Source organism: Fistularia commersonii, chromosome 1, assembly GCF_037954325.1.
Source record: "Fistularia commersonii isolate RoL2024-O1a breed Wild chromosome 1, RoL_Fcom_v1.0, whole genome shotgun sequence".
NCBI classification, from domain to species: domain Eukaryota; kingdom Metazoa; phylum Chordata; class Actinopteri; order Syngnathiformes; family Fistulariidae; genus Fistularia; species Fistularia commersonii.
Window position 1 is genome coordinate 26470838 of NC_141284.1, and position 27890 is coordinate 26498727.

At 39.8% G+C, this 27890-nt stretch overlaps 2 protein-coding genes across 19 annotated transcripts in view; both read left to right on the top strand.

Moving 5' to 3' along the window:
- dtnbb (dystrobrevin, beta b) overlaps positions 1-13142 on the top strand; it is a 52481-nt gene extending 39339 nt beyond the window's left edge. For 3 of the 8 annotated variants that reach the window (XM_086157097.1, XM_086157139.1, XM_086157115.1), the window contains 7 exons: positions 250-338; positions 3164-3277; positions 4841-4937; positions 5196-5216; positions 8921-9080; positions 9805-9894; positions 10132-10355. In XM_086157097.1, the coding sequence (XP_086013223.1) occupies positions 250-338; positions 3164-3277; positions 4841-4937; positions 5196-5216; positions 8921-9080; positions 9805-9894; positions 10132-10229 (669 nt within the window). In that variant the 3' untranslated portion in view covers positions 10230-10355. Of the gene's footprint in view, positions 1-249; positions 339-3163; positions 3278-4840; positions 4938-5195; positions 5217-8920; positions 9081-9804; positions 9895-10131; positions 10356-10383; positions 10408-11005 lie in introns of those variants that run through there. The other 5 variants (XM_086157121.1, XM_086157156.1, XM_086157107.1 and 2 more) reach the window with 3 other exon arrangements.
- Positions 13143-21226: 8084 nt separating this feature from the next.
- The window catches only part of dnmt3ab (DNA (cytosine-5-)-methyltransferase 3 alpha b), a 51761-nt gene continuing 45097 nt past the window's right edge, over positions 21227-27890 (top strand). For 10 of the 11 annotated variants that reach the window (XM_086157180.1, XM_086157221.1, XM_086157206.1 and 7 more), the window contains exons 1-2: positions 21227-21302; positions 22286-22492. In XM_086157180.1, coding sequence (XP_086013306.1) covers positions 22418-22492 — 75 coding nt within the window. In that variant the 5' untranslated portion in view covers positions 21227-21302; positions 22286-22417. Of the gene's footprint in view, positions 21303-21993; positions 22493-27890 lie in introns of those variants that run through there. The other variant, XM_086157189.1, reaches the window with a different exon arrangement.

Sequence of the window (27890 nt, forward strand, 5' to 3'; positions counted from 1 at the left end):
AACACTCCTTTAAGGCAATGACAGAAGGGTTATATGGATTTGTACTTCGCGGCCCGATTCTTACATCGGGGGATAAAATAAATCCGCTATGAGCTGAAATACCTCTCTGTTTGTCACCAACATAATAAGTCTCCGGCAGAGTGTCATTGCTGCTCGCTGTCGTCGGACGGGAGCCGCTGGTGTTTGACATTTGTTCACCCGGCAACATTAATGTGTGTGGGCTATTTTGTTTGTTTGCTTGTTTTTCAGCAGCAGTGTCCTCCAACAGATTTGAGTTTTAACTTTGATGCCAATAAACAACAGAGACAACTGATTGCGGAGCTGGAGAACAAAAACAGGTACGGTTTGACTGTTTACATTTTAAACAAATCCCCGCCTTCATTTTAAGCCTCGATATCTTGGATTTCACTGCACTGACAGAAACAGCAGCTGTACTTAGTTTGCACACTGAGGTTCAAATTAAGAAAAGGCTTCAAGGCTATAAACTGAATGCAGAAATAGCTCCATCCTCAATGTTTTAGACAGCTTAAATGAACAGTTTGCAAAAATACTGCAAGAACCAGCAGCTTCTTAACAAAGAGGATTATTCTTTTGTATTTTTTGGGGGGGAAATTCACCTGTTTGCCATGATGGCTATTGTGAGACAAGAAGATAGAAACATCTGTCTTCTGTTAATTAGAATAATACGATAAATGCTCGCCTGCTTTCTGTCAAAGGCCATCAAAAAACTCGTTCCTTGTGTTTTGCGTGTCCACGGTATGAAATTCGGATCCGAGAGTGAAATTTCCAAAGTAAATACGCGCTCCGAGCTACTTATTTTTCGGCCGAGCTGCCAGGCGCAGGGATCACACACTGGGCTCGCTTCAGCTCACCGGGGTTTTATTCCGCATTTTGCTTTGACATATAAAAGGCTAAAACGTTGAAATACTTCAAATACTCGTCTTATTTTCGTGGCCCAAGACGTCCCTAGAGCACAAAAGGTTCGTTTCTTTTCAAGGTCAACACCTTCAACTTTAACTTTAACTAACACTTTATAGTTTTATTTGTATTTTTTACTCTCCCCACCCCCCCCCTTTTTTTTTTTTTTTTTTTTTTTTTTACTGTTTATACAATTTCCTACTATTATTTATTATTGTTATGCTTTACTTGAAACTCTGGCACAACAATTTTCTTCGGGATATATAAAGTTGTTCTTATTCTTATTCTTATTATTCTTATTTAAAAACCGACTCTATACAGGACTGTCTTAGAAAATTTGAATATTGTGATAAAGTTCTTTATCTTCTGTAATGCAATTAAAAAAACAAAAATTACTTTTTCATGATGTTCTGATATTTTGAGATAGGATTTTTGAGTTTTCTTAAGATGTAAGCCATAATCACTAATATTAGAATAATAAAAGGCTTGCAATATTTCAGTTGATTTGTAATGAATCCAGAATGTATGAATGTACATTTTTGTTTTTGTAATTTTATTACAGAAGATAAAGAACTTTATCACAATATTCTAATTTTCCAAGACGGTCCTGTAATTCCTCGTCACAGTCAGTTTTTAGTCAACCGAAATCTTCATTTAAAGATAACTCGTCGTGTTTTCGGTCCGTATACGCTTAATTTCTCAAGGTTTGACTATTCAAGGTTCAAATAAATCGATCGCAGTCCAAAAAAAAAAAAAAAACCTCATCGACAAATCGCACCGTGAAACCCGACGCGCTCGGTTGTTGTTTTGCGACGGTTTATTTTATCGACAGAAATGTACAAGGTAAAGGAGGATGTCAGAGGTCGGATGTGGTCGTTCATCACCGTCTGTCCACTGGAGGGCACTCCCAGAACATTTAGCAAAAAAAAACAAAAAAAAAACAAAAAAAGGCCCGGTGGCCACCGAGGAATACAAAGAACGAGTGAGATCAGCAGTTGCTTTCATTGTAAAAGCTTCCTGGGGGTTGAATAGACCCTCTGAATAACGTTATAATGAATCGAGTGTTTCTGGAGGCTGCTAAAATGTTAGCCGGTCAGATTCTGAGAAACCAGACGTTCATGAACGTCCAAAGATGTGCCAAAACGTGCCGCGGTAAAATAAACAGCAGCCAACCTGCTTCGGAGGCTGAAAGTGTCATTCCGGTCGGGCTTCTGAGAATAAATTGCATTAAAGTAATTATGTGAAATCCTGGAATTGAAAATGAAGGTCGCCGGAGGAGCAGAAGGTTTCTTGCACCGTCCACGTGCTGGTCGGACCCGGAGCTTTCCGCTCTTGCCAGTCGTGAGCGGCTGCGGGAACGTCGGTCGCTCCTCCTGCCAACGGCCTGAAGCGCCTTGTAAAGGAAATGATGGAAGTCTAGAAACAAAACTCATTGCACCTCCTATTTAGGAGTTTATTTCCCAGCATATTAAAGTGTTTCCAGTAGATTGAGCCCGACTTGGACTTTGATAAAGTACGATATGATGTCATCTACATTAACTGAAATAAAATGACACAAAAAGCAGGATTTCTGTCTGAACACTGTTCTTGATACCCCCCATTTTGCCAGAAATACTTATTCTTAACTGTTCCACATATTTGATGTTTGTTCAACATCATATGTCCTGTCCTAAACTTGGAAATATGACATTTGAAAACATTTCAGTGATCAAACTGTAGATACATTCTTACCTCATTTGTGAATCCGGCATCAACAAGCCGCATCGACTACAATCACATAATATACATTTCTGTCACCGAAAATGCGACGTTTAATGCCGAATCCACGTCAAAAGGCAAATACTATGAAACTAATGTGTTTTAGAAGGGAAGCGGGTTACAATCCCACATTAGTAGAGACAAAGCTGGTGTAATATCAACGTCTCACTGTGTAAAATTTGGACCTTTGTGAGATGTTCAACTTTTACATTACATTACATTAAATTACATTTGGCAGACGCTTTTATCCAAAGCGACTTACAGTAGAGGACATAAGGACTGCAAATGACACTTGCAACTTCGGTTAATCGACAACACAACTTAAAAAACAAGGAAAATTTTCCCACCAATCAAAAGATGTGACAGAAGACTTGATAAAAAGCCCCGGACTTGATCTTTTTTGGACGTAGGTCATTCTCCTCACTATTTTAACAACTTGTATTATGTCTTCCACTGACGCGCTGACTAAACCGCTTGACCGATGCAGGGAGATCCTTCAGGAGATTCAGAGGCTGCGACTAGAACACGAACAGGCGTCTCAGCCAACACCGGAAAAGGCCCAGCAGAACCCAACGCTCCTGACGGAACTGCGGCTCCTCAGGTATGATGACCATGACGACGACGGCGAGGCCGAATAGTTGCACGTCTGGACAAACAGGAAGCAGAAGATGCGTCAGAGTATTTTATTTGGAATAAACCTCTGTGAGTGCTTTTGCACAAATGATGATGGTTGAAGTTCCGGCTTATTCCCTGTTTATTAATTCTGTTAAAACAAATTTACATGCATGTTGCGAAGTTGCTGAGCCATCATTTGGGAAATATTTTTAAATTCCAGTTTTAAATCATTTCTTGCAAAGCTATTTTCAGCTATTGTATTGATTTTGGATAGATGAATCCCATCATTTTTTAAGTAATATATGTTTTGTTTTTTTTTTTAAATCTTAAAAATCCATGATATGAGCCCCACTGGTCGATTGCATTAGAAAAGAGAGGAACATAAATATGTTTCAATCCCAGGATGTAAAGTTTTACCCGGTCAGCGCTTCCTGATTTATTACTCAAAACAATTTTTTGCACTTTACTGAGGAAACTGCACCGTTGCGCTCAACAATGAAGCCGGGATTATCAAATGACATCACCAGATGTGTTGAAAGACATATAATGTAAAGTAGACGTGAATAGAATTAATCTCAAGATGGCTCGTAAAGGTTAAGTCACGCTGTCAATTCGGACTTGAAATTTAAAATCTGTCGTCTGTTTAAAAATCTCTCACCGCACCGATTTCAAAATTCATATCATCCATAGCCGTTAATGAAAGCAGAGAAAATGCAAAAGTAAAGTAGAGTTTAAGGTAAAGTGTAGCCTATCGCGAAAACAATAACATAATATGGCTGCAGACGTCGCCTTTAGCATTTTCTCACACACAATTCAGATTTTTCTGCTTTTTTTTGAGGTGCAATATACACTGTGAACACTGGGAGGTAGTGAGATGCTTTTCACCAACATATGGCCAGGTCTGCACATTTACAGGTTGTGTTGTAAAGAGGTTTGTCCCAAACTAATGATGATATTAAAAGTTATTTGATGTTGAAGACATTGAGCCGGAGCGCAGCACGATCACACCGAGCCCAACTGTAGTTTTTTTCTCATTGCAGCTTTCTAACTAAAATACACCGGAGTCATATTCAAACAATAAAACCGTAATGTAAAGAATAACTAAAGTTCAAGGTAACTAAAATACGCAAATATGCAAAAATGGAGTCTAACACGCCGCCGAATGAAATTAAACCCACCGGCGGTGCAACGAGGAGCTGGAAAATATGTATTATATCACTGAACATTGTGTCTTGCCTGCAACTGTCAACTTTAATTTAGGTGCCTAAAGGCAAACCAGGACTACTGTTTAACCCAATTACCAACAGGCAAGTTGTGATTTACTACACAAAGACTTTTTTTATTGTGACTTGTTTCACCTGTCAGAATCCATGCCTTTAATTACAAGCACATGCCTGAGCATGCACGGGCCTTGCGGGCAAAAGTTTCACCAAATGGCGGGAAACGGCCGGCGTCGTGCACAAGTTTCCTCAGAAAAAACGATGACGCTCGAACCCGAAAAGTACAGATCGATCGATTTTGTTTTTTTTTCCTTTCCCTTCTGTTGCAGACACAGGAAGGACGAGCTGGAGAGGCGCATGTCGGCTTTGCAGGAGAGCAGACGGGAACTGATGGTGCAGTTGGAGGGACTGATGAGGCTGTTGAAGGTAGGCTGCTTCATCGGGGCCGAAAAAGAAATCAAATCCGTTTCGAGACTACAACGGTGGATAATCGAGGGTTGAATCGCACGGTTGGTTTTAACAGCTTGAATTGTGGGTATGTTTGATTTTTTTTTTTTTTTCAGATCAGGACAAATCTAAAGTTACGACAGCGTACCATATGTTCCGTGCAGAAATCTCTTTCTTCACCTTTCTCTGTTTTAATTATGTTGCATTCTCTGTCTTCCTGCCTCTGCTGGCTGATAGGACGAGGAGCAGAAGCAGGCCGTAAGTTTTCCTTAATTGAATTTGCAAAACTCAATACCTGGCGCGAGTTGCAGCGCTTAGTCTAGCACTGCTGCACAGCCCTCCCAATACATGTTTTTAAAATTCATTTCAAGAGGGTTGTTAGGACCCGAGGAAGCGATTCCAACACGCAACTGGATTTAAATGATGTAGTCGTCCGTATGGCTGAGAGACGGGGCGAAAATTTAAAAGATGATTTTCAGAAGCCTGGTTTTCACCAAAGATTTAAGAAAAAAAGAAAAAAAAATTCTAGTCCGTCACAGGTCATATGCACAACACCTACTCAATATAACCTTTTGTTATGGCTAGTAGAGTGACGTTGTGGCCGTTTCTTTGGCTTATGGGTGGTAAAATGTTGTATTTTTAAAAAAAATTGAAAAGATGATTTTCAGAAGCCTGGTTTTCACCACTGATTTAAAAAAGAAATAAAAAATCTAGTCCGTCACCGGTCATATGCACAACACTTACTCAATACAACCTTTTTATTATGGCTAGTAGAGTGAAGTTGTGGCCGTTTCTTGGGCTTATGGGTGGTAAAATGTTGTATTTTTAAAAAAAATTTAAAAGATGATTTTCAGAAGCCTGGTTTTCACCACTGATTAAAAAAAAAAAAAAAAAAATCTAGTCCGTCACAGGTCATATGCAAAACACTTACTCAATATAACCTTTTGTTATGGCTAGTAGAGTGAAGTTGTGGCCGTTTCTTTGGCTTATGGGTGGTAAAATGTTGTATTTTTAAGAAACAATTTAAAAGATGATTTTCAGGAGCCTGGTTTTCACCACTGATTTAAAAAAAAAAAAAAAAATCTAGTCCGTCACCGGTCATATGCACAACACTTACTCAATACAACCTTTTTATTATGGCTAGTAGAGTGAAGTTGTGGCCATTTCTTGGGCTTATGGGTGGTAAAATGTTGTATTTTTAAAAAAAATTTAAAAGATGATTTTCAGAAGCCTGGTTTTCACCACTGATTTAAAAAAAAAATAAAAAAAATCTAGTCCGTCACAGGTCATATGCAAAACACTTACTCAATATAACCTTTTGTTATGGCTAGTAGAGTGAAGTTGTGGCCGTTTCTTTGGCTTATGGGTGGTAAAATGTTGTATTTTTTTAAAAAAAATCCAATATCTTAGCGGGCAGCACAGTGGCGCCGTGGCTAGTTGGGACCTTTCTGTATTTCCTCCTCGTTTCTGCGCCGCTTCTCCGGTTTCCCCCCCACAATCTGATATCATGCGGTGGTTTCGCTGGAGATCCTCGACGTGTAAATCACGCTGTGATCGACAGGCGAGCGCTCAATGCTCTGCCATGCATGTTTGTCATAGTCGCAGCTATTTTCTCACCGGTTTTGTCTCCTTGCTAATGTAGAGTGGGTGAGGCTTGGTGAACTACAGTTTTTATAATAAGAAACAATTCCACGGTACAATATGGCGGTGAAACTAAATTCGATTCATAACGTCTGCAGCTCCCGGTCAGCGCTCAAACCACAGGCGTCAGATCCAGGTTGCGCAGGTTCAAACAAGTTGAGAGAACTGTGACCCGCTCCTTTCATCGGCTCTAACAACCTCCCTTCTAAACGTGACTGCAGTCTGGCCGGCCATCTGCCGCCTGGCTCCCGGCCACCGTTCCGGGCCTGCAAGAGTCACAGTGATCCTTTTTCTGTGAGATCCAGCCCCCCGACTCAGCTCGGGCCACAACCGCTGAACCACACATGCTTCTCATAACCGCCTCAGCAGCGTAAAGGTGGAGCATAGAGAGATATTCTAAAGCCAAGCAGGGTATGATGACCAGAAGGCTTTTCTTGCCTGTAAAGCATTGTTTTTGTTTGTTCCCGCTCGAAGGCTTAAGTTCTTTTGTGCACATCTGTGTTTGTGTTTGTTTTTAGAAGTCACATTTAGAACCGAAAAGGTCATTACATCTTAAAGCTTCAATCTGTGACGGCGATACAGCGTCGCAGATGTTCCCCAATAAGCTTTATTTATCTAGAGATTATAAACGATATCAGGAATTTTCTCGCTTATGTCTTGATCCAAAGTTTTGGCAACAAATATTGAATGCTGTTTAATTTTTTTGGCACCGGTAGATATTTTCCTAATTGCACTTTGCCTGCATCCCAAGTGCATATCTATAAATAATACAAAAAGTATGTTTATTTGAAGATGAAAACAGAGATGACACCCAGATCATAAACATCCCTCCTGCTCTCCTAAAAGTATTATCAGGCTTTGGTCATAAATGGTTACTCTATCGATGCAGTGCAGCATCAATAATTCACCGATTGTTTTTTGGGAAAATGCCGGATCAAATTTCATCAAATCATCAAACTATTTTAAAAAAACGAACAAACAAGAACATACGGTAAGAAATGACCTAAACATTACCTTAAATAGTCTAGAAATTCCTCAGAATTTCAATTCAATTTTGTCTTTTAAAAAAAAAAAAAATCAACAAGTCACCTGAAAATCAGGAGGAAATTAACCGAAAATCACTTAGAAGTCGCATGAATGATGGGATAAATGACACAAAAACTCGCAATCATTTAAATGCAAGAGAACGTTCCATTCAGAAGCCGTTCGGTAATTTTTGCGCGATGTGTCAAATCCGGATGGAGCCTGCTTTTACGAGCTCTGTCAAAAAAAAAGTAGCGTGATTGTCTCTGCATTTTTGTCTGACATGTGTTAGTACACTGACGCACTTAATTGAGAAGTTATTTGCGATTCTACCTTCATTCCCCTCCTGTTTACTAATGCAATATATCTGTCAAACTCGTAAATACTAGGTGAACGAGTAACTTGCAGCGTTTCTTGCACATTGAATGTTGGGATCACACGATACAGAATGCAAACACGACAATATTAAAACAAAGACCAACATCAGAGCTACAAATCAAACAACGCGCATACGGGCTGAATTGGAATAAATCAGAAGATTATAGAAGTTAAAAAAAGGCCGATGTTGTGAACAGTCGCCAGGTATTTGAAGTATCGCCATTAAAAACATCGTATAAAAGTGGGAGAAGCATTTTTGACGATTGAAACCATTTCCGAAAGCGCCTTACGATTAATCGCTGATAATAATCGCAGTTAATCTGAATGATTTCCTGATCGGTAGCACTTGTGGCTGCCGTCAATTTTCACTTTGTTAGCCCGCCGAATTGGCTATTCGTGCACAATTCTCTAAAACACACACTTGTCCAAATCCATTCCTTTTTCTGTGAATAAGGGGATGCATCAAACTGAAATCCACAACATTTGTTGATAGGAAGGGTAGCAAGGAGTCAATATCTCTTGATTTTTACCCTCCTATGTCTCTTTTTCTTGTTCCAGCATCACAAAACGCAGATTTTGCATTCTTGACCCTGTTGATAGTTCTTCTTTAGCGTCCGCTTTAATTGGTATCACACAAAATTAATTGATAAAACCCCCATGCAATTCCAAGTCAGAGCACAATAATGATGTTTTGCACGATAATTATCTCCAGCATGAGATTTACAAGTTTAAAACATCTCGCATCTTGCAGTTTCAAAACTGGATAGTCCATGCGTTTACAAGAATCCCCACAGCTGAATAGGACAAAGAAGAGGAAAAAAAAACATGCCCGTCTATAAGCAACACATCTTTTTACAGCCGTGCCGACCTATACGAGTCGAGTAATTTCCAGATGACGAAGAAAATGTTGTCTTTTGCAGTCCCAGTCCGGAGGCTCCCCCCATTCCTCCCCCAGCCACGGTGCAGGCTGCTCCATGCCCATGCCCATACGCTCCACCTCGGCCGGGTCCACGCCGACTCACACGCCGCAGGACTGCCTGGCCGGCGTGGGAGGGGACGTGCTGGAGGCCTTCGCTCAGGGTGAGTACAACCAAGACATGATAAAACTCATGTACGATGTGAAATATTATATTTCCTCTGCAGTAGCTTTAGGTCAGTGGTTCTTAACCTGGGTTCGATCGAACCCCAGGGGTTCGGTGGGTCAGTCTCAGGGGTTCGGCGGAGGTCAAGACACACATTGGTGATGACATCACTGGCCGCAGGTGATCACGCTACATAGCTCGGCCTATCCGTGCTGCAGGGATTTTGGCGCGCTCAGTTGTAGTAACTTGTGACTGTCGTGATGGTACGTCATGTGATTTCTTTCTTAATATTTTGATCCCTTCATACTAATTATGTCGGGCAAAAAAAGAAAGGGGTCGGAAGAACACGTACAATACGGATTCACATGTATGACGGAACGCGATTGGAATCGATGTCCTAACGGCATGATTTGCAAAGACAAGATGAGCAATTCTAGTCCAGCATCGGCAAAACTAAGGGAAGGCTTCCTTAAGCTGCATGGAGATGGGAACTACAAGAACATAGCGCTTGCTGACTTCAAGGTGAAGGGAGCCAGATTCGATGAAAAGGCTACTCTGCCTGTTCTTTGTACCCATCAACGAAACGATCCTCGATCCAATAAAGAAGGGTTCGGTGAATGCGCATGTAAAACAGGTGGGGTTCAGTACCTCCGACAAGGTTAAGAACCACTGCTTTAGGTGTATGTGTTTCATGGGGTCTGAAAACCGTTTCTGTTTCTAAGGTGTGCCTCGAAATCTCCGTAATGATCTACTAGTCGCTGCTGACTCGATTACAAACACCATGTCGTCGCTGGTGAAAGAGCTACACTCGGGTAAGCAACGGCGAGGGGATGTTTTTCGTAGGGGTTTGCATGGGTGTCTTCCGGTTTCCTCCCGCGGTCCAATAACATGCAGCGGGTTAAGTGGAAAAAATGGCTCCGAATGAGTGAGTGAATGATTGTTTGTATTACATTATAAATTATTTATTTATATATTGTTTACATTTTTTTTTTTTTTTTATATGTGACCCAAAACCCTCCACAGTGAAATTTGGGGTTTTATTTTTACAGTAGATGACGGAGGGGAGGAAGAGGACACGAACATGAGGAATGGCGGAGACAGAGGTAAGTCCGATTTTGTTTTCACTTGCATGCAAATACTGTTTTGATTTCTGTGTATTTATTTATTTCTTTATTTCTTTATCTATTTTATAAAATAGCTATGCTACGTAGAGCGTGGGAGACTGAAGGCAGAACTGTTTGTCTTGATTGTACAGATTGGCCATGTCAATGAACAATGCAATATTTCCCTTCTTTTTTCAGCTGAAGCAGAATGAACAACAAAAAGTAGGAATAATAATTGATTACATTTTGCATAAATATCCGATTTGGAAGCCAACGGCGGTCATGATCGCTGTAATTTTTAGTCCCTCCTCTTTTGTCACCATTGCAAGAAATGTACCTGATTTAATGAGACATCAAATGGCCATTTTAATTATCCCATTATGTCAAGAAACTGTTATCTTAAGATAATGAGATAATTAAATTGATACCCCAACATAATAAATGTATTATCCCGTGTGTAATAGTCTCACAATTGTTACAAGGATGAGATAAAATTATTGCGACCGCGACCACTCTCAGCTTCCATGTTTTCAATTTTAGTACACATGAGAAACAAATTGCCTGAGGTATCTTTTATTTTTGAATTTATAAGCTAATTATAAGAGTATTTTTGGGGTTATTATTTATAAAAAATGATAATGGCTGCAGCTCTCAACGTTTGCATGACAATTTGACATATTTTGCTTTTTACAACGGGTTAAAACTGAAATCCTTCATCAAAAAAAAAAAGAGCAAGGGAAAGTATTTTCGACAAATTCATTCATCTAAACTTTGCAGGCTGCCAGTGGCACTAATTATGCCTTTATGTGTGTTTATCCAGGCACAATTAGAGTACAGAAGCACTGAGGGGGAAAAAGCAACGCTGGCCCATCCTTAACAACACGCAGTCATCACCAAGTGGGAAAAGCCAGTAATAACAACAACGCCCCCCCCCCGGCATTAGCACGTAGAGTAATGCATGCTGTAATCTAACAGGATTTCACTATGTGAAAAAAATGTTTCTTGACACCTTGCTGGTTGCAAGGCGTGTCTACTTAGCAAGTGTGTATGTAGTCCTGTATACAGAAAAACTGCTATAATCACCCTGTATTTTCCCTCATGACTGCGGAGAACGGCTTGCTGTGCCCTCGTCCCACCATCTGTCCAACCGCAGCAGATCATTCTATGTGTAAAATGCGACGGGCGCAGACGTGACCGTCCGTCACTACGTGTTCCCTGTCAGAGCTTTTGTATGATTAGTATTAATATTTTTTTCTTTTCCTTTCTTTCCTTTTTTTTTTTTTTTTGCATGAAGTTGCACTCACATACTTGATTTAGGTACTGTACCGTGCTATGCCAGCCCTGTGTGGGTTCGCTTCGACAGCTGGGGATGTCGGAGTTCTCGTGAAAGAAACCGTTAACAATCGGTTGAATCTGGGTGGGGTTGTGACAATATTCGACAAATATCGCAATGTTGGACTGAATTGTAATGTCTAAAAACTGTGACCGATAACTTTACATCCATGCACAGATTCGCTTCGGAGAAAAATGCAATGAGCTAATCAAAAATCACCTCAAATTTCCATGACAACCATCAAGAAATTGCTCAAAAATTTGCTAGAAATTAGACCCGAAAGTTACCCGCAAGATGTTCAATCCCAGAAAAACGCTCTTTATTTGGAAACCTTTTCAAGTGTTAATGCCGCCGACTCCATGAATTCTGTTGAGCCTTTTGACTGGTAGAATGGTCAAAATAATGACAACAAATTAAAGCAGAAAAAACATATAGAAAGGTAAAACATGATTTTCTGTCCTCAGCCGGAAATCCCAAGTTCCACTGGTGGAGATGAAGGCGAGATTAGGGTTTTTTTCCATTTTCAAATGGAAACAAAAATACACCAAGTGGAAAATTCAGACTCTCGGTTGTTTACAAACCGATCTTTGTCAAGTACACGCAGACGCAGCCAGAAAGTTCTCTGGTTGCTAAAAATCACTTCTGATCTCTCATTTCAGCCCGCAAAAGAATAAATAAATGCCCAGGGGGCAACTTGGATTTTTTTTTTTCCCATCTTGGTCAAATCCATTTCAAACTGAGATTATAAATGCATTTGACTGATGAGAAAAAAAAAATTTGGACGCTTAATTCCATTTTACATCAACAAAATCGGGCTTGAATAACATTCTCACTTCCCTCACAGCTTTTCCATAAATTTTAGTCTAGAATTTTTAGTCGTGTGTGGGGGGGAAAAAAGTGGCTTACACATTGATATCAACGTTTTCTTATTTACATCATTTACGGCGGGGCTCGCTCTTCCAAGCATGCTGAGCTAAGCTAAGCTAAGCTAACTAGCAACTGACTCTGGCTCCACATTTCGTGTACAGGCAAGAGAGTCACGGTGATTCAATTCCCAACCCCACCCCTCACCCGCCACCCAAAAGAAAGAGCTAAATGTAATTCGCAAATCATTGCCCTTGCCGGGATCCAAATTGAGTTTCCATGGCGATGTTCTGTCTTGTGTGTGTGTGTGTGTGTGTGTGTGTGTGTGTGTGTGTGTGTGTCAGGGGATATTTGCTATTTCAGCATGGAGATACAAATAACCAACCATGACAAGAGCTGTTGTCCAGAATAGCTTGTGTGTGTGTGTGTGTGTGTGTGTGTGTGTGTGCGCGTGCGTGTGTATGTGTGTGTGTGTAAACACACTGAGTCACATACAGTGCTGCTGCTGCTGCTGCTGCTGCTGTGCTCTCTGAACCACCGTTAAATAAGAAGGCCGAGTGTGTGGCTGCTACAAACGCCATCAGGAGCCCTTCGGGTGAAAACAAACCCGAAGGTCGCCGTCACACTCGACGCAGACCGGTGCCTCCTTCCACACACTCGAGCTGGTTGGTGTTTGCCGAGGCCGGCGCCTCGGGAGGCTCCGTCAGTTGTGACTTACAAACACCTGTATGTGAAGACAAAGTGCTTTGATAGCTTTATTTGATTAATAAAGGAATATTGAAAAAGTTTATGTGCAATGAAGATCGGTGCTCAGGGACTGCAGAGGTACTCCGGATGAAATGCGGTGGCGATGTCCTTTATGAGAAGTCACTGCCCGAAGACGAGCTCTGTGGTGATAAAATATATAAGGGTTTCATTCCAGAAGCATAAAACAGAATTTAAGGGGCCACATTAAAGAAAAATGATGTTGCAAAAAAAAAAAAAAAAAAAAAAGGGGGGGAATAAAATATCATGAGAACAAAACGTCTGAATTTAACTGAAATAAATGTATAATGTTATGAGATCAAGTCATAATTTTAGGATACTTGTTGTTATAGAACGGAAATGTTGAGGAAATAATTCATCTTTTGAATCGTCAATATAGCTGCATAATACAGCCGTTTTGGTTTTTTTTTGTGCATAGTTAAAACTTAACTTTTGAAATTCTGCATCAGCTTTTCTTGACGCTCTTATGATTTAATAACTAGCTTTTTTCTGACCTCTTTAAATGAAGACTTCATTCTCAACAGTTAGCAGTTAACAGTTCATTTCTTTACCTAAATATTTTAACAAAGATTTTCCTCTTGATTATGAATATTCTCATAATATTACATCTTTACAACTCTTATCAGTAGCTTCTTATTTTCCTTAATGTGGCCCTGATCCTCAACTACATCCGTCCCCTGCGAACTTGTGTGTCCTCAAATCAGCTCTTCCACTTGATTTTGCTCTTCAAAATAAATCCTTAGAAAAAATTTGAATTTTAGACCCCATGTCGCCTCTCCCGGTGTCTCCTTTTGGAAAGAAACTCTTTTAGAAATAGCGATGGAGCGCTGCGTGAGGAATGTGGATCATAAGAAGCCGAGACCTTCCTTTTTTAAGGTTCTGAAGTGCTATTTGGTGGAGCATGTTGGATATAGTTTGTACGTATGTGAATTCGTGTGGGTCACAGAAGTTGCCATCCACCAGAGAGGGTGTTTACTTACCTTTTCCTGTTTGTTTTTTTATTTTTTTGCCGCTTGGGTTTTATCGGTGCAATTCGAGAACACGTCGAAACCAAGTCGTCGGGTTTCGAGCGTCTCATCACAGTGTCGAGTAAAAAAGAGAAAACAAAAGAGGGGCGCCTCTTTTATCGCTAACCTAAATGTGACGTCGCATTCATTTAAGTCGCGCTTAACCGTCCCCGTTTTTGGTTTACAGTATCGACGGAGTCAAAGTCACCGTAACGAAGTGACTAACATGCACGCTCACGCTCCGGTTCCACACGGATTTTATTTATACAAAGCAGGGATGATTAAGAAAAATTAAAAAACAAAATGATGTTCACTAAGAGCGTGATCACAAGTTGACCTCGAGGTTCAGACTTTATTAAAATATTTCGGGAAAAACGCAGAGTACTGGACACTCCCCCAAACCCCGTTTCATTGAAATTTCTTTTTTGGGAATTTCAGTTTGTGCCTGTAGCTGTTTTGTAAAGTGATGTACAGAGTAACCATCCAGTTAAGATTATCTATCAGCCATTTTGTCAGCGTTTTAGTCTGTGACTTTGTAGGGGTTTTATTTATTTCTCGTATTCCGGGGGGAAAACTTGCGCTCGGCCTTTACATTTGTGCCAAACTGTTTGAAGACATTGTGCGTCATACAAAGTTACAGGTATATAATCCAAGTATATCTGCGTTGGTATGTTGTCGTTGCCCATTGTTTAATCTAAGAATGCCTGGACACGCTCATATTTCAAGACCGTTCATTTAATATATTAGACACATTCCAGATTCCAGTCGTTAGCTTCTGTTTGCGGAGGTCAGTGTTACGCCCCCCCTTCTCCCCTCCAATAAATAAATCAGCGGGTCATCAATGTGCATACATTGTGATTCTTTTATTGTTGGCAGAAAGACAATGTGCTAAAATGACAACGCCCTGCTGATGTTATTTATCTATGTATGTGTTCTGTATGGTCGCGCTTATGGTACACATTTGTTGTTTACATTTGTTTCTCATGTTTATTTAAAAAAAAAAAGCACATTCGTTTTATGTCACAGATCCACTGTCTTTTGTAAATAAAATCAAATGTGAGATATATTAAAATAATTTAAAATATTGCAGTGTGTTGTAATTTGTTGACATATTTTTCTGTCCAATATTTACCTTCTAATTAACCTTCTAAAGTAATGCCATTATTTCCAAAATGTCTTGACTTTGAATATTATTTCTTTTTATTTTATAAACTATTATTGGATTCTCAGGACCCATCTCCAGAATTTAGTAAACAAACAGCAACCTATAAAAATAGCAGTATTAATAAAAATAGTCAATGTTAGGAAATACATGTGAATTTCTTTTGCCCTTGTAACTTAATATAATAATAGAGACTCGTAGTTTAATGTAATAATCATATTTCCTCTCTTCCACTGCCTTATTTTGCGGTTCTTGATTTGTCTGCGGGCATTTGCGTACCTAATACCCCTTTTTAATTTTAATTACACATACTTTTGTACCTCCCCCCCGATAAACCAGCTAATTATGCTGCAGGCAGCCTGCATCTAAACCTGTGCAGATACAAACATTTGAAGTCTCTCAGCGGGGGTGGGCTGCAGGTACCTGATTTGAACACCATCTTGGTCTAAGAGACCCGATGTTTGTTTTGTTCAATGCAAATTTTCATATGTCCTTTGTGACCAAACTTTTATTTTATGTTTCCTTCAAAGTCTTTGCATTGTCTTTCTAAATCGCTCAATTACATTTTGACACCTGAAGTGCATTTTGGTCCGGAGCACGAACAAGTAGCCCACAGTGGCCAGTCACTGCTGAATGTACATATGGGTGTGGGAGTTTTCTTTGAGACAAACTTGATAGGATGTGTTTAAGCTTTTTCAGGGTCTGACTTTTTCTGCTGACGGTGCCATCGTATGGAATTTGAAATGTAAAGAAACCTTCCTCTCTCATGGGGAGATAAGAATGTTTTTCTTATCGCAAAGAAACTAGCATTTGGCCTGAGATCAAATTCTTACAGTACAATCCACTCCACCTTTTTTATTTTATCAGCTTCTTAAATGAGGGATGGGTGTTTGCACACACATACACACATGCAAACATTTCCTCAGGAACTGCCAAAGTGCTACCTTTTCCTGCTTCTTGTACAAACCTGGATCAAAAACAGAGGTTTTTTTTTTCACCTCTTCAGGCACGATGGAGGGAAACCTTAGACTGCCCACCTGGAGACTCTCTGAAGCCTCCCGCTCGATGTTTTGGCCCATCATTACATGGAAGGCGTCGAAGGGGATCATTTATCGGCTTATTACCCCTGTAGCGTCCCCTCTAGAAATCCCACCTGAAGGAATTAAATGACAGTTGGATGTTTCATTTCATTCGTCTGAGAGACCAGCTTCTGTTCATTTCACCTTTTGAATTCTTCTGGTTCTTCAGGAGGAGTAGGAAACATGGCGTAGTGTGCAAAGAGAAAAACAAAAAAGCTTGTAATCATGTGGGGATAAAGGGTTTATTTGATACCTAATACCCATTCTATAAACCTCACTTTAGGGCGTGGTTATAATATTACAGAAATAAAATTCTAACCAAAACTGATAAAATTACAAGGGTGACGCTTTCAGATAAAGTCATTTCACAAAGAGCATTAAATATCACAACTTTATTTCCTTTTGAAATGAGTTCTATTTCCCGTAAATTGACAGCTTCAGACTTCTGACACGCGATGTTACAACTCACTCATAATACGACGACCTTTACTGCTTGCTTGAAAGAACTTAATCGTGGAATGCTTTTACTCACTTATCACTTTTTTTCCTCCCCTCGAGGTGGTTTTTATTCTTTTGTCATGGAAAAAAAGATGATCATTTTCCAGCCAGCAGGCTTGCCCCCTACCGGCCAACAAACAAAAAAGAAAATAAATGCAACATCTTTATGGAGATTCATTTGTATGAACGTTTGTTTCCATTTGTTTCTGACCAATTACTCTTTGCTTTTTCCTTAATGCCGTCAGTTTGAAACCATCCAGTTTACAAGATGCCGTGGCACCTCACTCCTCCAGCATCTCCCTATGTGGGTGTCCAGAAAGTGTCAACTGTCATCACGCCTCCCTTCCATATCGGCCATGTGGCATGATCTTATTGTCGTCCTCAGATGAACTACTAGGTGCCAAATCCTCCCTGAGAAAGAGGAGACAGCGGTGCTTTCCACATCACCACACCATATCCGCCTTGATGCGCACATATTTCCTCCGTCCCCTTAAAAGCCCAGTCGGTCCCAGAGGGATTTGTACTTTGAGCCTTTAGCTCTCCGGCACTCGTGGATCTGGCAGCTTGTAGCATTTAGCTCTCACAGTGCCTCCGGCCTCGTGGGGACACCCAGACTAGGTTGATTGTAGAAGCAGACTGCTGTTGGGTTAATGTAATGAAACGGGGAGAAGATTTCATATCTGCCTCGCGCTGCACTCTAGGAAATGAGGCGCCGATGGTGAGCTCTGCTCGGAGGATGGTGATGGAGAGACTGTCGGGCCGACTTTCATGTTCCTGCATCCATGTTGTCACCAATGCATATTCAAGTTCAGAGCAATTTGGGACAGTACTGTCAAAAATAAATATTCACCTTTTGAAATACAGCACAAAACTGATGGATAGATACAGTAGATAGAGTACATAATGTACTTTATTGATCCCGAAACTGGGAAATTATAACTGCAGAGGCAGCACTACATGCAGTAAAAAAGAACAAGGAAAATACCATACATATTAAAATAGAAATGTGAGTTACATAAAGAAATGCTGTACATATTATGAAAGAAATATAACGTTTAAATTACAAAAGATTTATATACAATGAAGACCGGAAAAAAGAAAAACCCATATAGAATACATATACCACAAATGGAAGAAAACCTGATGCTGCCATTATTTTACTATATTACTATCCAGCAGATGCAATAGATGAAACACGTATCAGGGTTTGATGCACTTAAAAACTTAAAAAAACGTAAATATATTTCCATACACCTAAACAAACAAAATTAAATATCATCCTTGTTTTTTAGGTAGCCAAAAGGAATTCAGGATCAGCATAAGTGCAGAAGTAAATTTTCACGTTTTTTTTTTTTTTTAAACAAGCTTTTGTATACTACCTTTTCATATATTTTTCCATTTCCAAGTCATTTTAGCTCTGCACTACGGCATCTACATCCGTTACACTTGGCTGACTATCCACCAGCAGTTAATTCACAGCTCACCATAGAATCCTGAGCTGATATTTTAGGTTAATATTTTTTTACATTTGAGAGCTCAGAAGTTGATTTTTGGTGAAAATGTTTGTGAAAAGATGAAAATTAAATAAAAACAACAAAAAATAACCCCGCTAGATTGCAAAGGTGTTTGCTTGCAAGAGCATCAATATAGTTTTAGTTTTTAATGCGAAACTGACTTTAAAACTGCTCTATTCTCACTTTTTACTATCTGTTTGTGTTTGTTTCTCTCTTGTATTCACATTCTGGACAAGGACAATCTGAAATCTGCATTTGTGTCAACACCCACAAACACCAGATTCATTTGTGACTAATGTTTCCGATGTTTGTAACCTAGATTCTGATACTGATAGAAGGAGGTTGGATGCATTTCTCAATGTGCATCACAAGTAAAGTCTGAAGTCAGTCCATGAATGAAACTTGATGTAATGAATCTTTGCTGGAAGCAAAATCTTTAATTTCTGCTGTTTTTTAAATGTCTTTTCGTCAAAGAAAAAAAAAAACAGCTAAAACTAATCGCTTCACTGACCGCCGACTTCCAGCGTTTAATGTACCACAATGTGGCAATTAAAAAAGCCTTAGTCTCATTATTTGGAAGTGTGTGTGCAAAGTTCATTATCCACTGAACTGAAGAAGCCTTTTCAATATATATATTGAAACGCTTCAAGTGAAGAAATTCAAGTCCAGTTTCCACGACCAGAAGTAATTATCTACTATGACATAAGAAGTTACATATGTGAAGGAAAAAAAACAAGTAGAGTTAATGACTTGGTGTCATGGCTATCATACAAATAAACATAGACAATTATGAAATATGTTACACACAAAACGTCTTAATCATAGACATTACAAAGGTGAATGACTCCTGTAGTTTGGATGTTTATTACATAATAATGAAAATAGCTATGCGGTGGGCAGGTACCAGCAACAATTCTATGAAAAAATATTTGTTTTTTTTTGTTTTTGACTAAATAAAATATATATTTTACAAAGAAAAATCACTAAAAATGATGTTGATCTTCATTTACCCCGAGGCTAGCTTCAGGCTTTACCTAATTACATGGCTGTCGAGGGCCCCTCAGCCACCAGGGGGGACCATAAATGAAGCAAATTAAAACAGGAAAGTCTCCTCAGGTTCCTCTGTTCTTTTTTTCCCCCTCCACATTATTAGTTTTTAATATAGTCTGCTCTCTTGGCTTTCAACCACTGGAAAGGTTGTAGAAAGGCATAGATCACAACATTCCCGCATTTGTTTAATGAAACAAAACTGACCATTTGAATTTTGCCGATGAGGCCTTGAAGGTCACGATGTTTGTCTGTGGCAGCAGAACCCAGGTTGACAGCGATGACGGTGAAACGTTCGCGTAGATTTCTGACAAATTCAGAGCTATTTAATTAATATGAAGTAAATCGTTCTGCAAGCTGACTTTTTGGGGGGGACCAGGGCTGAAACTAACCAGACATCGCCGCTTTGAGTTCACGCTGAGACAAGAGGTTCAGAGTCTGATGTCAAATTGTGGCTATCAAATGTTATGACAGTAAAATGGCTCTTTTCCTGCCATTCCTGTTTTTGGAATTAGGACACCATATTAAATTTCAGTGGGGAAAAAAAAGGCAGACATATCAGCAAACTTAATTTTATGGCTTCTAATGAAGGCAGGTGAACACTGAATTGCACGTAAAAGCAAAACATGTAAGCAATACACATTTACTGTCAATTGCTCACAGCTGTAGCTAAAATGTAAATATTTTTGTTTATTTGAATAGTTTATAAATAAGACAAGTACCACCAACTTAAACTTCACCGGAGTGGCAAGGACAAAGTAAATGATTTTACAGAGAAAAACTTGAATACAATGAAGGTTTTCAGACTACCTTTTAAATCGTAGCAAATGTAGCATTTTGACTTCAAGCGTTAGCATAATTTTCGTTTTGTCCAGCTAGCATGATGACGTTGCTGGTTGACAGCTTTTATCAGGTGGTTGTCGGAGGTTTTAAGGATTCCAGTCCTAGGTGATAAATCTGGATATTTTTGGGACAAAAAAATCATGCTATAAAAACGTGGAGCTTAAGTCATACCCGTGCTAAGTGACCCGGAGGCCGGCATCTGGGTCAGCTTCAGCAGCGCTGGGGGCTCCTTATTAGCCTTGCTAAGTTCGTGTCTCGCAGTTATCTGGTTGATTCCAGCGAAACAAAATACCTATTTAATATTTGGCTTTACACAAGACACGAGGACAACTTGTTTGTTTTTCCAAGTATGAGGAATTGGCCCCGACTGGGAAATCTAATACGCGACCTGGAAGGAAATAAATAGTTAGCCCACTTGTTGCCTAATAGCTAATTTATTCTTGCTAGCCCAGTATGCATACTGTATTTTCAAAGTACACTTCTTTTTATGTAACTGTATATTTTCGACACACTCCAGGCAAATAATATACAGTTAAAATTAGAAATTAAAAACAGCAACCAAAACAGCAAGTACACGAGGCAGTGTGTTTATCTAAGTTAGATGATACAATTAATAGCCAAACATAAACAATATGGCGGACAAGCCCCCCCCCCCCCCCCCCCCGGACCCTTGACAACACATATGCATGTTTTGACTTCGTATTCTGAGCAACCGCGTCGACATTCTCTCAGGTAAAGATCTCGATGAGGGCGTCATCGGTGGGGCCAACAATAATATTCGTGATTTAACCTCCTACTCCCTTGCCGCTCTGCCAGTATGGAGGTGAAGCGGCAGGCGTTAGGACCCGGTGGCGGCCGGCAGCCAGTCTGCAGGCCCCTGCAGTGAGAGCGGCGCATCTGGAGTAGTGCTGACCGGCTGGGGAGGTGGAGGACGGGGAGAGAAGAGGAAGGAGGCTCCGGGAGCTCGAAACAAAAAGGGTCAGGCCTGAGACTTGGGAAAATCGGGTAACGAAACACACAGCGTTTAATATCCGTTTAACCCTTAACAGCTAACCGTAAGAGATGTAACCTTGCTGAGGAACCAAACCGAGAGGAACCCCCGTGAGCGGAAGGCGCTCGTTGGAAACGGGGAAATAGCGATTTTAGGGCTTTGCTTTTTGCAGATGTGCTGATTGGATATCGCGATGTGCACTTGAACTTGACCGAATATGTCCGGCTAGGAAACAGGATCGCGACTCTAAAAGCACCGGCCTCATTAACAAAAAAAAAAAAAAAAACGACATATATCCTAGTGGCCGTGGCCTGTGAAAAAGCTCCAGTCCCCTGGGTCATATTGCAGACTTCCCTTGCTGCAAAAAAGACGTGTTAAACTTTGCAATTTTAATGCTTTGCCACTTGAATAATACACCCAATCCAGCGCGCCGGCAAAGTATATGCCAGGTGTAGGCTTTTATGAATGGAAATGACATGACACTAACATCCTGTGTGGCCCTTACAATACATTTATTTTTCAAGATCCAGGATATTATTGCAATTATTTTTCAGAATCCTCTTTAATGAATTGGAGAATCTGAACACTCCCCCAATGAAAGATCATAACATGTGGGTTATTGCACATCTTTGCAAATGACATTGTTAGCGTGCTTGCACACGGATGAGCATTTAAAACCTCAAGTAAAGGCATATTAGTAGTGATATTAATGATGTAGAATGGCAGCCGTAGCCCCATACATCCATGTGGTGAATAAAGTGGTGTAGGCCCTATAGAAGCCATACTGTATCCTGTAGAGGCTCCTATATGACAGACCCTCCATAGTGCAAGCTGATACCGAGAAGGTGTACTTTTACGACATGAAACGCAAGTGTATGCTGACACAAAAGTGTGTGAGGCTGGAATTGGCATGCACACCTCATGCACATTGGCAAATAATGTGATGCAACGATAAGCTGATTGTGAGGTTGTTTTTTTTTCGTTTATCATCTTACAGGAGAGCGGAGAGAAGGGGGATCATCTATCAGTTTTTGTTTTTTTTTATTTTTAGTCCATCCACCCTGAGTTTGTTTTCACCTGAAACTGTCGTTCCCTTATCCACATCACCCATCAATCAGACATCTCAACAATGCCGTCCAACACTGTCGCCAGCACTGCTTCATTTAAAGGCTCAGACTACGCAGATTCACCTGGAAACAGAATGGTGAGTGTGGAGTAGAAGTGTGTTTCTGGAATCTCCCCCTTGAAGGAATGTAATGTATAAGGCTCTCCTGCAGAGTGGTATGTTGATGAAAAACCGGGGAGCTCACAAGTTTTTTTTTTTTTTGTAGCAACACAGGTCATGGAGTTGATCTCATCTTGAGATCGCTTTTTAAATGACTGAGCTGTTGATTAATTCTGGTTGTGACTCAAAATTCCTGAGAAATGAGCTGCTTTTAAAGGCCTGAAAGTTAGGTAATCTCTTGCTGATGCAGTCAAGAGTATTTCCGTAGCGTGTGTGTCACAGAATGACACTTGGTTCAGGTAATGCAGTAAAAGCAACATTTGTCGTTAGATATCATGATAACTGATCGGGTTTGGTAATCAGACTCCCAGTTATGGTAAGGATACCCGTCATATGGCATCTTGCAATTAAGTTGTGATTTACATAAAACATATTGCCACAAATCTATGTAATTAAAATAATCCACAGCACAATGTTACGCTAAGATGATCCGCTGTATGTCAGCTGTTCGGACAAAAAAGGTATCATAGTATCACAAACTCACATATATATGTGTTTATGTGTGGTATGAAAACTACAAAGTATATATCACCAATGAATTACCTGAGGGTTGCCAAGCAAAATGAGAGTCCACATTTTTAAATGATTTTTGGCTAATTTTGACACACTTCATCGGTGACCTCTTTTTTCCGCTCATCTCTACATGCCTTATTGTTAGGCGATATTTTCTTTAATTTTATGTAATGAATTTTATCCAAAAAGTAGCAAAGAAAAAAAAATGTGATGGAAAAGACATTTTTTCAAACAGACCATGTAGGGCAGCTCGCTAAAAATTGTGTAGCAGTAAAAATTAGTGTCACTAGTTGTGATACAAAGAAGAATATGTATATATATATATATATATATATATATATATGGAGAGAGAGAGAGAGAGAGAGAGAGAGAGAGAGAGAGAGAGAGAGATTGTGCATTCATAAATCAAGCTACAGTTTAGGTAATGTTTTTAAGGGGAGATTGGAAATAAGATGAATATGGGTTTTGCACTCACTTCAATTCTAAACCACCAGTTTAAAGCTTGGAGCTATCAGTCAAACTGGTACCTTATCGATCGCTGTAATCCAATCATTTGCTGGAAGCGACTGAGTCCTTCACTCTGGGGAAGAAGCGTTACGATTTCACAACTGCCATGTCACCTCTCGTGATGCAGACAGTCTCATTATCAGCATCTGTGTGTGTAGCTGCAGCATCGCCGGTGCTCCACAGAGGCAGCAGGACGCCGTTGCAAAGAGCTGCAGCTGAATGATGTGACATTTGCTGCTGTAATGGTGGTGGGTGACGTGGGCGTTGGCTGGTGTATGTTGAGCCGGAGCTGGAATGGCTGTATGGCTCTTTTACTGGGGGATCTGTCCTTTTCCTCCACGTTCCCTTTACACAGTGCTGCCCTTAGTCTTGTTGCCTGGCAACAGACATTGCCTTAAATAACCGGCTACTCAGACGGAAATAGTGCGGCGATATTGACAGTATAGTAGGGTTCACTCCAGGCAACAAAGCTTTGTGTTGTAGTGTTTTTCAGAAAATATTAGGATGAAGCTGTGTGAAAACGCTGTGTTATTTTCATTGAGTGCAGCCATCCTCTCAGGTTGGGAATTGGATGAAGAGTGTGTTGTAGGCTGTTAGTGCAGAGATAGCTGGGCACCAGTGAATTGAGTCATCCATGTAAGCGATTCCCAAATGAAGCTGCACACCAAGCTGCACTAAAAACGTGCTATTATCTATGCAAATTCTGCCAACCCTGGTTAAGAAATCCTGAAGCACCCTGCACTCTATTAGTGATCCCACAATGCAGAGCACAAGCGAATCTAAATTTTAAATAAGCTCCAATAGGTGGCATGTAAGGTGCATCTTTTCATCTGATTTTCACAACAACTGATGATATGTACCTGGTGATTTTCACATTATTTTTTATTTTTTTTCAACCCTTTTCATTAGTTAAGCCTCGTCCCTTTACTTGCAGAATCAGTAAATCGGAGCATATCTACCTCCTCATGCAAATCAGCTTGCCACTGTGGGAAAGTAATAGCTGATGCACCGATTGAGTTTGCTGAAACAAATATGGTCAGGCTGGATGATAGTCTGAATTTTTAAAATCTCTGATTTAGGTTAATAACCTCCTCCACTTTTATAAGTAATTGACCGATAGCCTGTCACAATTGCAGAACAAAGTTTATGCTTTTTTATTGAAGCAACCGAAACAGATTCTACTGATATATATTGGTTTTGGGGTATTATGTTTGCAGATATATGAATGAAATTATGCATGAAACATGTGATATGTTTGTTGTATATCCATTCACAGATAGAAACTTTTAAAATATGTGTATAGTGTATACGGTTTTTTGAAGGTCTGCAGTCACTGTTAGCATAGCTAATACATATTATTTGATTATCTTAAAGAGTTATTCAGTTTTGCTTTTAAGTTGTGTCGTTAAGTTTCCAAAATACATCTCCCTAACCTCCAAATGTTCACGTGCGCACATTGATGATTTAATTTGTTTTAATCTTGAGATTTAGTTTGTTACGCCAACCTCATTTATTTTGAGCTAAAACGTAATTATCAATCTGTTAAAATGAAGTGTTTCTGACCTTTAACAGGTTACAGACTATTCAACGTTTCATGTGCTCGTGTTTCAATCAGGCTAAAATGTCAACATGGTCACAAATGTATTTGGTCCATAAAACACTAATTGGGACATTTTGCTTTAATTAATTTAATTTATGCTTTATTAATCCCTCATGGGGAAATTCCTTCTCTGCATTTAACCCATGATGGATGAACCATGAGCAGTTGGCCGCCGTCTATCAGGGAATCAAACAAGGAATGTTCAGTTCCAAGGATGTTTGCTCTACCCCCTGCGCCACAACGCCCCTTGTGATGTGTTTTGACAGATACATTTTACTGACTTTTTATTTAATACTTGAGGATTTTAGCTAGAAAAATATCAGATTTTTTGTTTTAACTCACCAATATCAGAACATGTATTGGCCCTTGAAATCCATGGGACGTCCTGACGTTACTGAACAGTTGGACAAAGATGTCATTGCTCCTATTTTTTTTTTTTTTTTCCGGTACTTTATTGTATAAGTGCAATCTCCATATGAGACACTGTAATACCGGTGACTTTCAAACATTTAGGTTATATTATGTATCTTTGACAGGAGCTACTACTAGGGTTAGATGTATTTAACATCTTATCAGCACATCTAAAGGACATTTTCCCCCAGCTGTAAAAACCATGTCGAGGGACCTTGCACAGTTGTTTTATACCAAACTTGTCCAAGTGAAATGTGATAATCTGAATTTGAAGGCGGCGTATTGTTTATCAAGTCACCCCTGGTGTTTGCTGTCTATTCAGAATTGTAATTTTGAACCCAACTCTTTCTACTTGCAAGTGATAGCAGAGAAATATGAGAAGGCAACATTTTTCTATTATTTGTCTCTGTCAAACAATATATACTCAGTCCTCCCTTGTCTGTAACCAGGTGTTTGCAAATTCTCTGGTTTTGGATCCCCAGAGCTGCTCCGAATGGCTCTTAATGCACCTCCCTCACAGGGCCGCATCAGAAAACACTTGATTGAAGGCTATTACCCAGAATCCATGCGTCATTGCGCTGTTTCATACTGCTAACCAATCGTGACATGGGCCGATCATCGACTGCCCAAAGAGCAGAATGTTGTGGATTTTGGAAGAAAGAATGGAAAGAAAAAAAGTCTCTTAATGAGAAATGTGATCATGCGTTTCACCTAGTGTATTGGAAAAATTCCCCTTCAAAGAACTCCCATTTCAATATTATTATAGTGATTTTCTGGATCCAGGGCAACATTTTAACACAACATATCATGTGTGTGATGCAAAGATTGTATATAAATCTATCCAAACTCTACTCTCGTTGCATGGGTCCCATGAGCAATTCGGTCCCAAGGTCTACATCCCTACCACATTAGTAAAGTGTGTTTTCTGAAGGGGACTTCAGGGCTCAGTGAGAGTTTTTGGACACGACTGTTATCGCTGCTAATCACTCATCCAGCTGACATGAAATCAACACTATTTAAAAAGTGGTGCACAGATCAATATTCTTGTAAAGAAGCCCAGAGTCGTGATTCGTAGTAGAACTCACTAATGTGTGGAGCAAAATGTCGATTGATGAAGTCACAGCAACTGCAGCAGAAATTAATTCGATTTTAACTGATTAAATCACCGCAAAGTCCTGCTAAGTTCAGCGGGTTCATATTATCAGAATTTGACTGCTCGTCCCCTGGGCCATGTTTCGCATTCAGGGCTTAAATAAAACTAGGACTAAACTAATGTGGTTTAAGTTAATCTACGCTAATCCTCTGGCTTGCTGAGATGTTGCTTAACTTCAGATTTACTGATCCAGACTAATGAGTCTCAGATAAAGGTAATCAAGGACAAGTCAGATCATTAGAAAAGTCCGATGTTCACATGGCGCAAAGGGGAGGGTGCTCTGCTAGCCAGGGGTTGAATAATTAAAAAAAAAAAAAACCTTAGCAGTGTGTGTTCTCGTGTGTGCGCAGCGTTCAAAAACTAAATGTGAAAGTGAAAAGACACACTTAAAGGAAGGTCTTTCAAAGTACTCTGTCACTGAAAACAAACAGAATCATTCAATCGTTGAAATCCAAAAACAAAAGGAATCCATTGGTGTAATTGTAATTGAATGTAACACAAATAAAAAGGACCGGTAATTAACCGGGCCCTGGAACAACATCAGGAAGGTTAAATTATATAATTCACGGTGGCCTGACTGTACTAATCGCTCTTTTTGAAGTATGTTTTTCCTCGTGACACAACTGCGAATTCAATTCTTACTATGCTTTGAAAACGTCCCATGGAAAAAGATTAAAATACAGTTTAAATTAACTGCCATTGCTCTTCGGGAGCATTTCGAAACAGGTAAGGGGCGCCCGCTTAGGCCATTCATAAGAATCTTGCTCAAGAGTTCCATGAGCGTAAAATTAAATTTCCAAAAGCAAGAACTCAAGATGTCTATCAAAGATGGGACGAGAGACACGAAAATGCAGCAATAGATCAGTGTTACTTCTAACAAGCCCCTGTTAACCATGTGCCTTTGTAAATTAAAAAACATTTGTTGCGATGGGATTTCAACTTAGAACTGCATGGTAGAGGTGCACACACCTTGTGCATATATTGAAATCCATTTTTTATGATTCCTGTACAGCTCAGCATCTTCTGTTGAAGAACCCCTAATGGGAATATGACATCCATCAATACAGCCCATTTACTGCAAGGAAGTTCCCATATTCATAGAACTGCACCTTGCAGGTGGTCTATGATGTAAT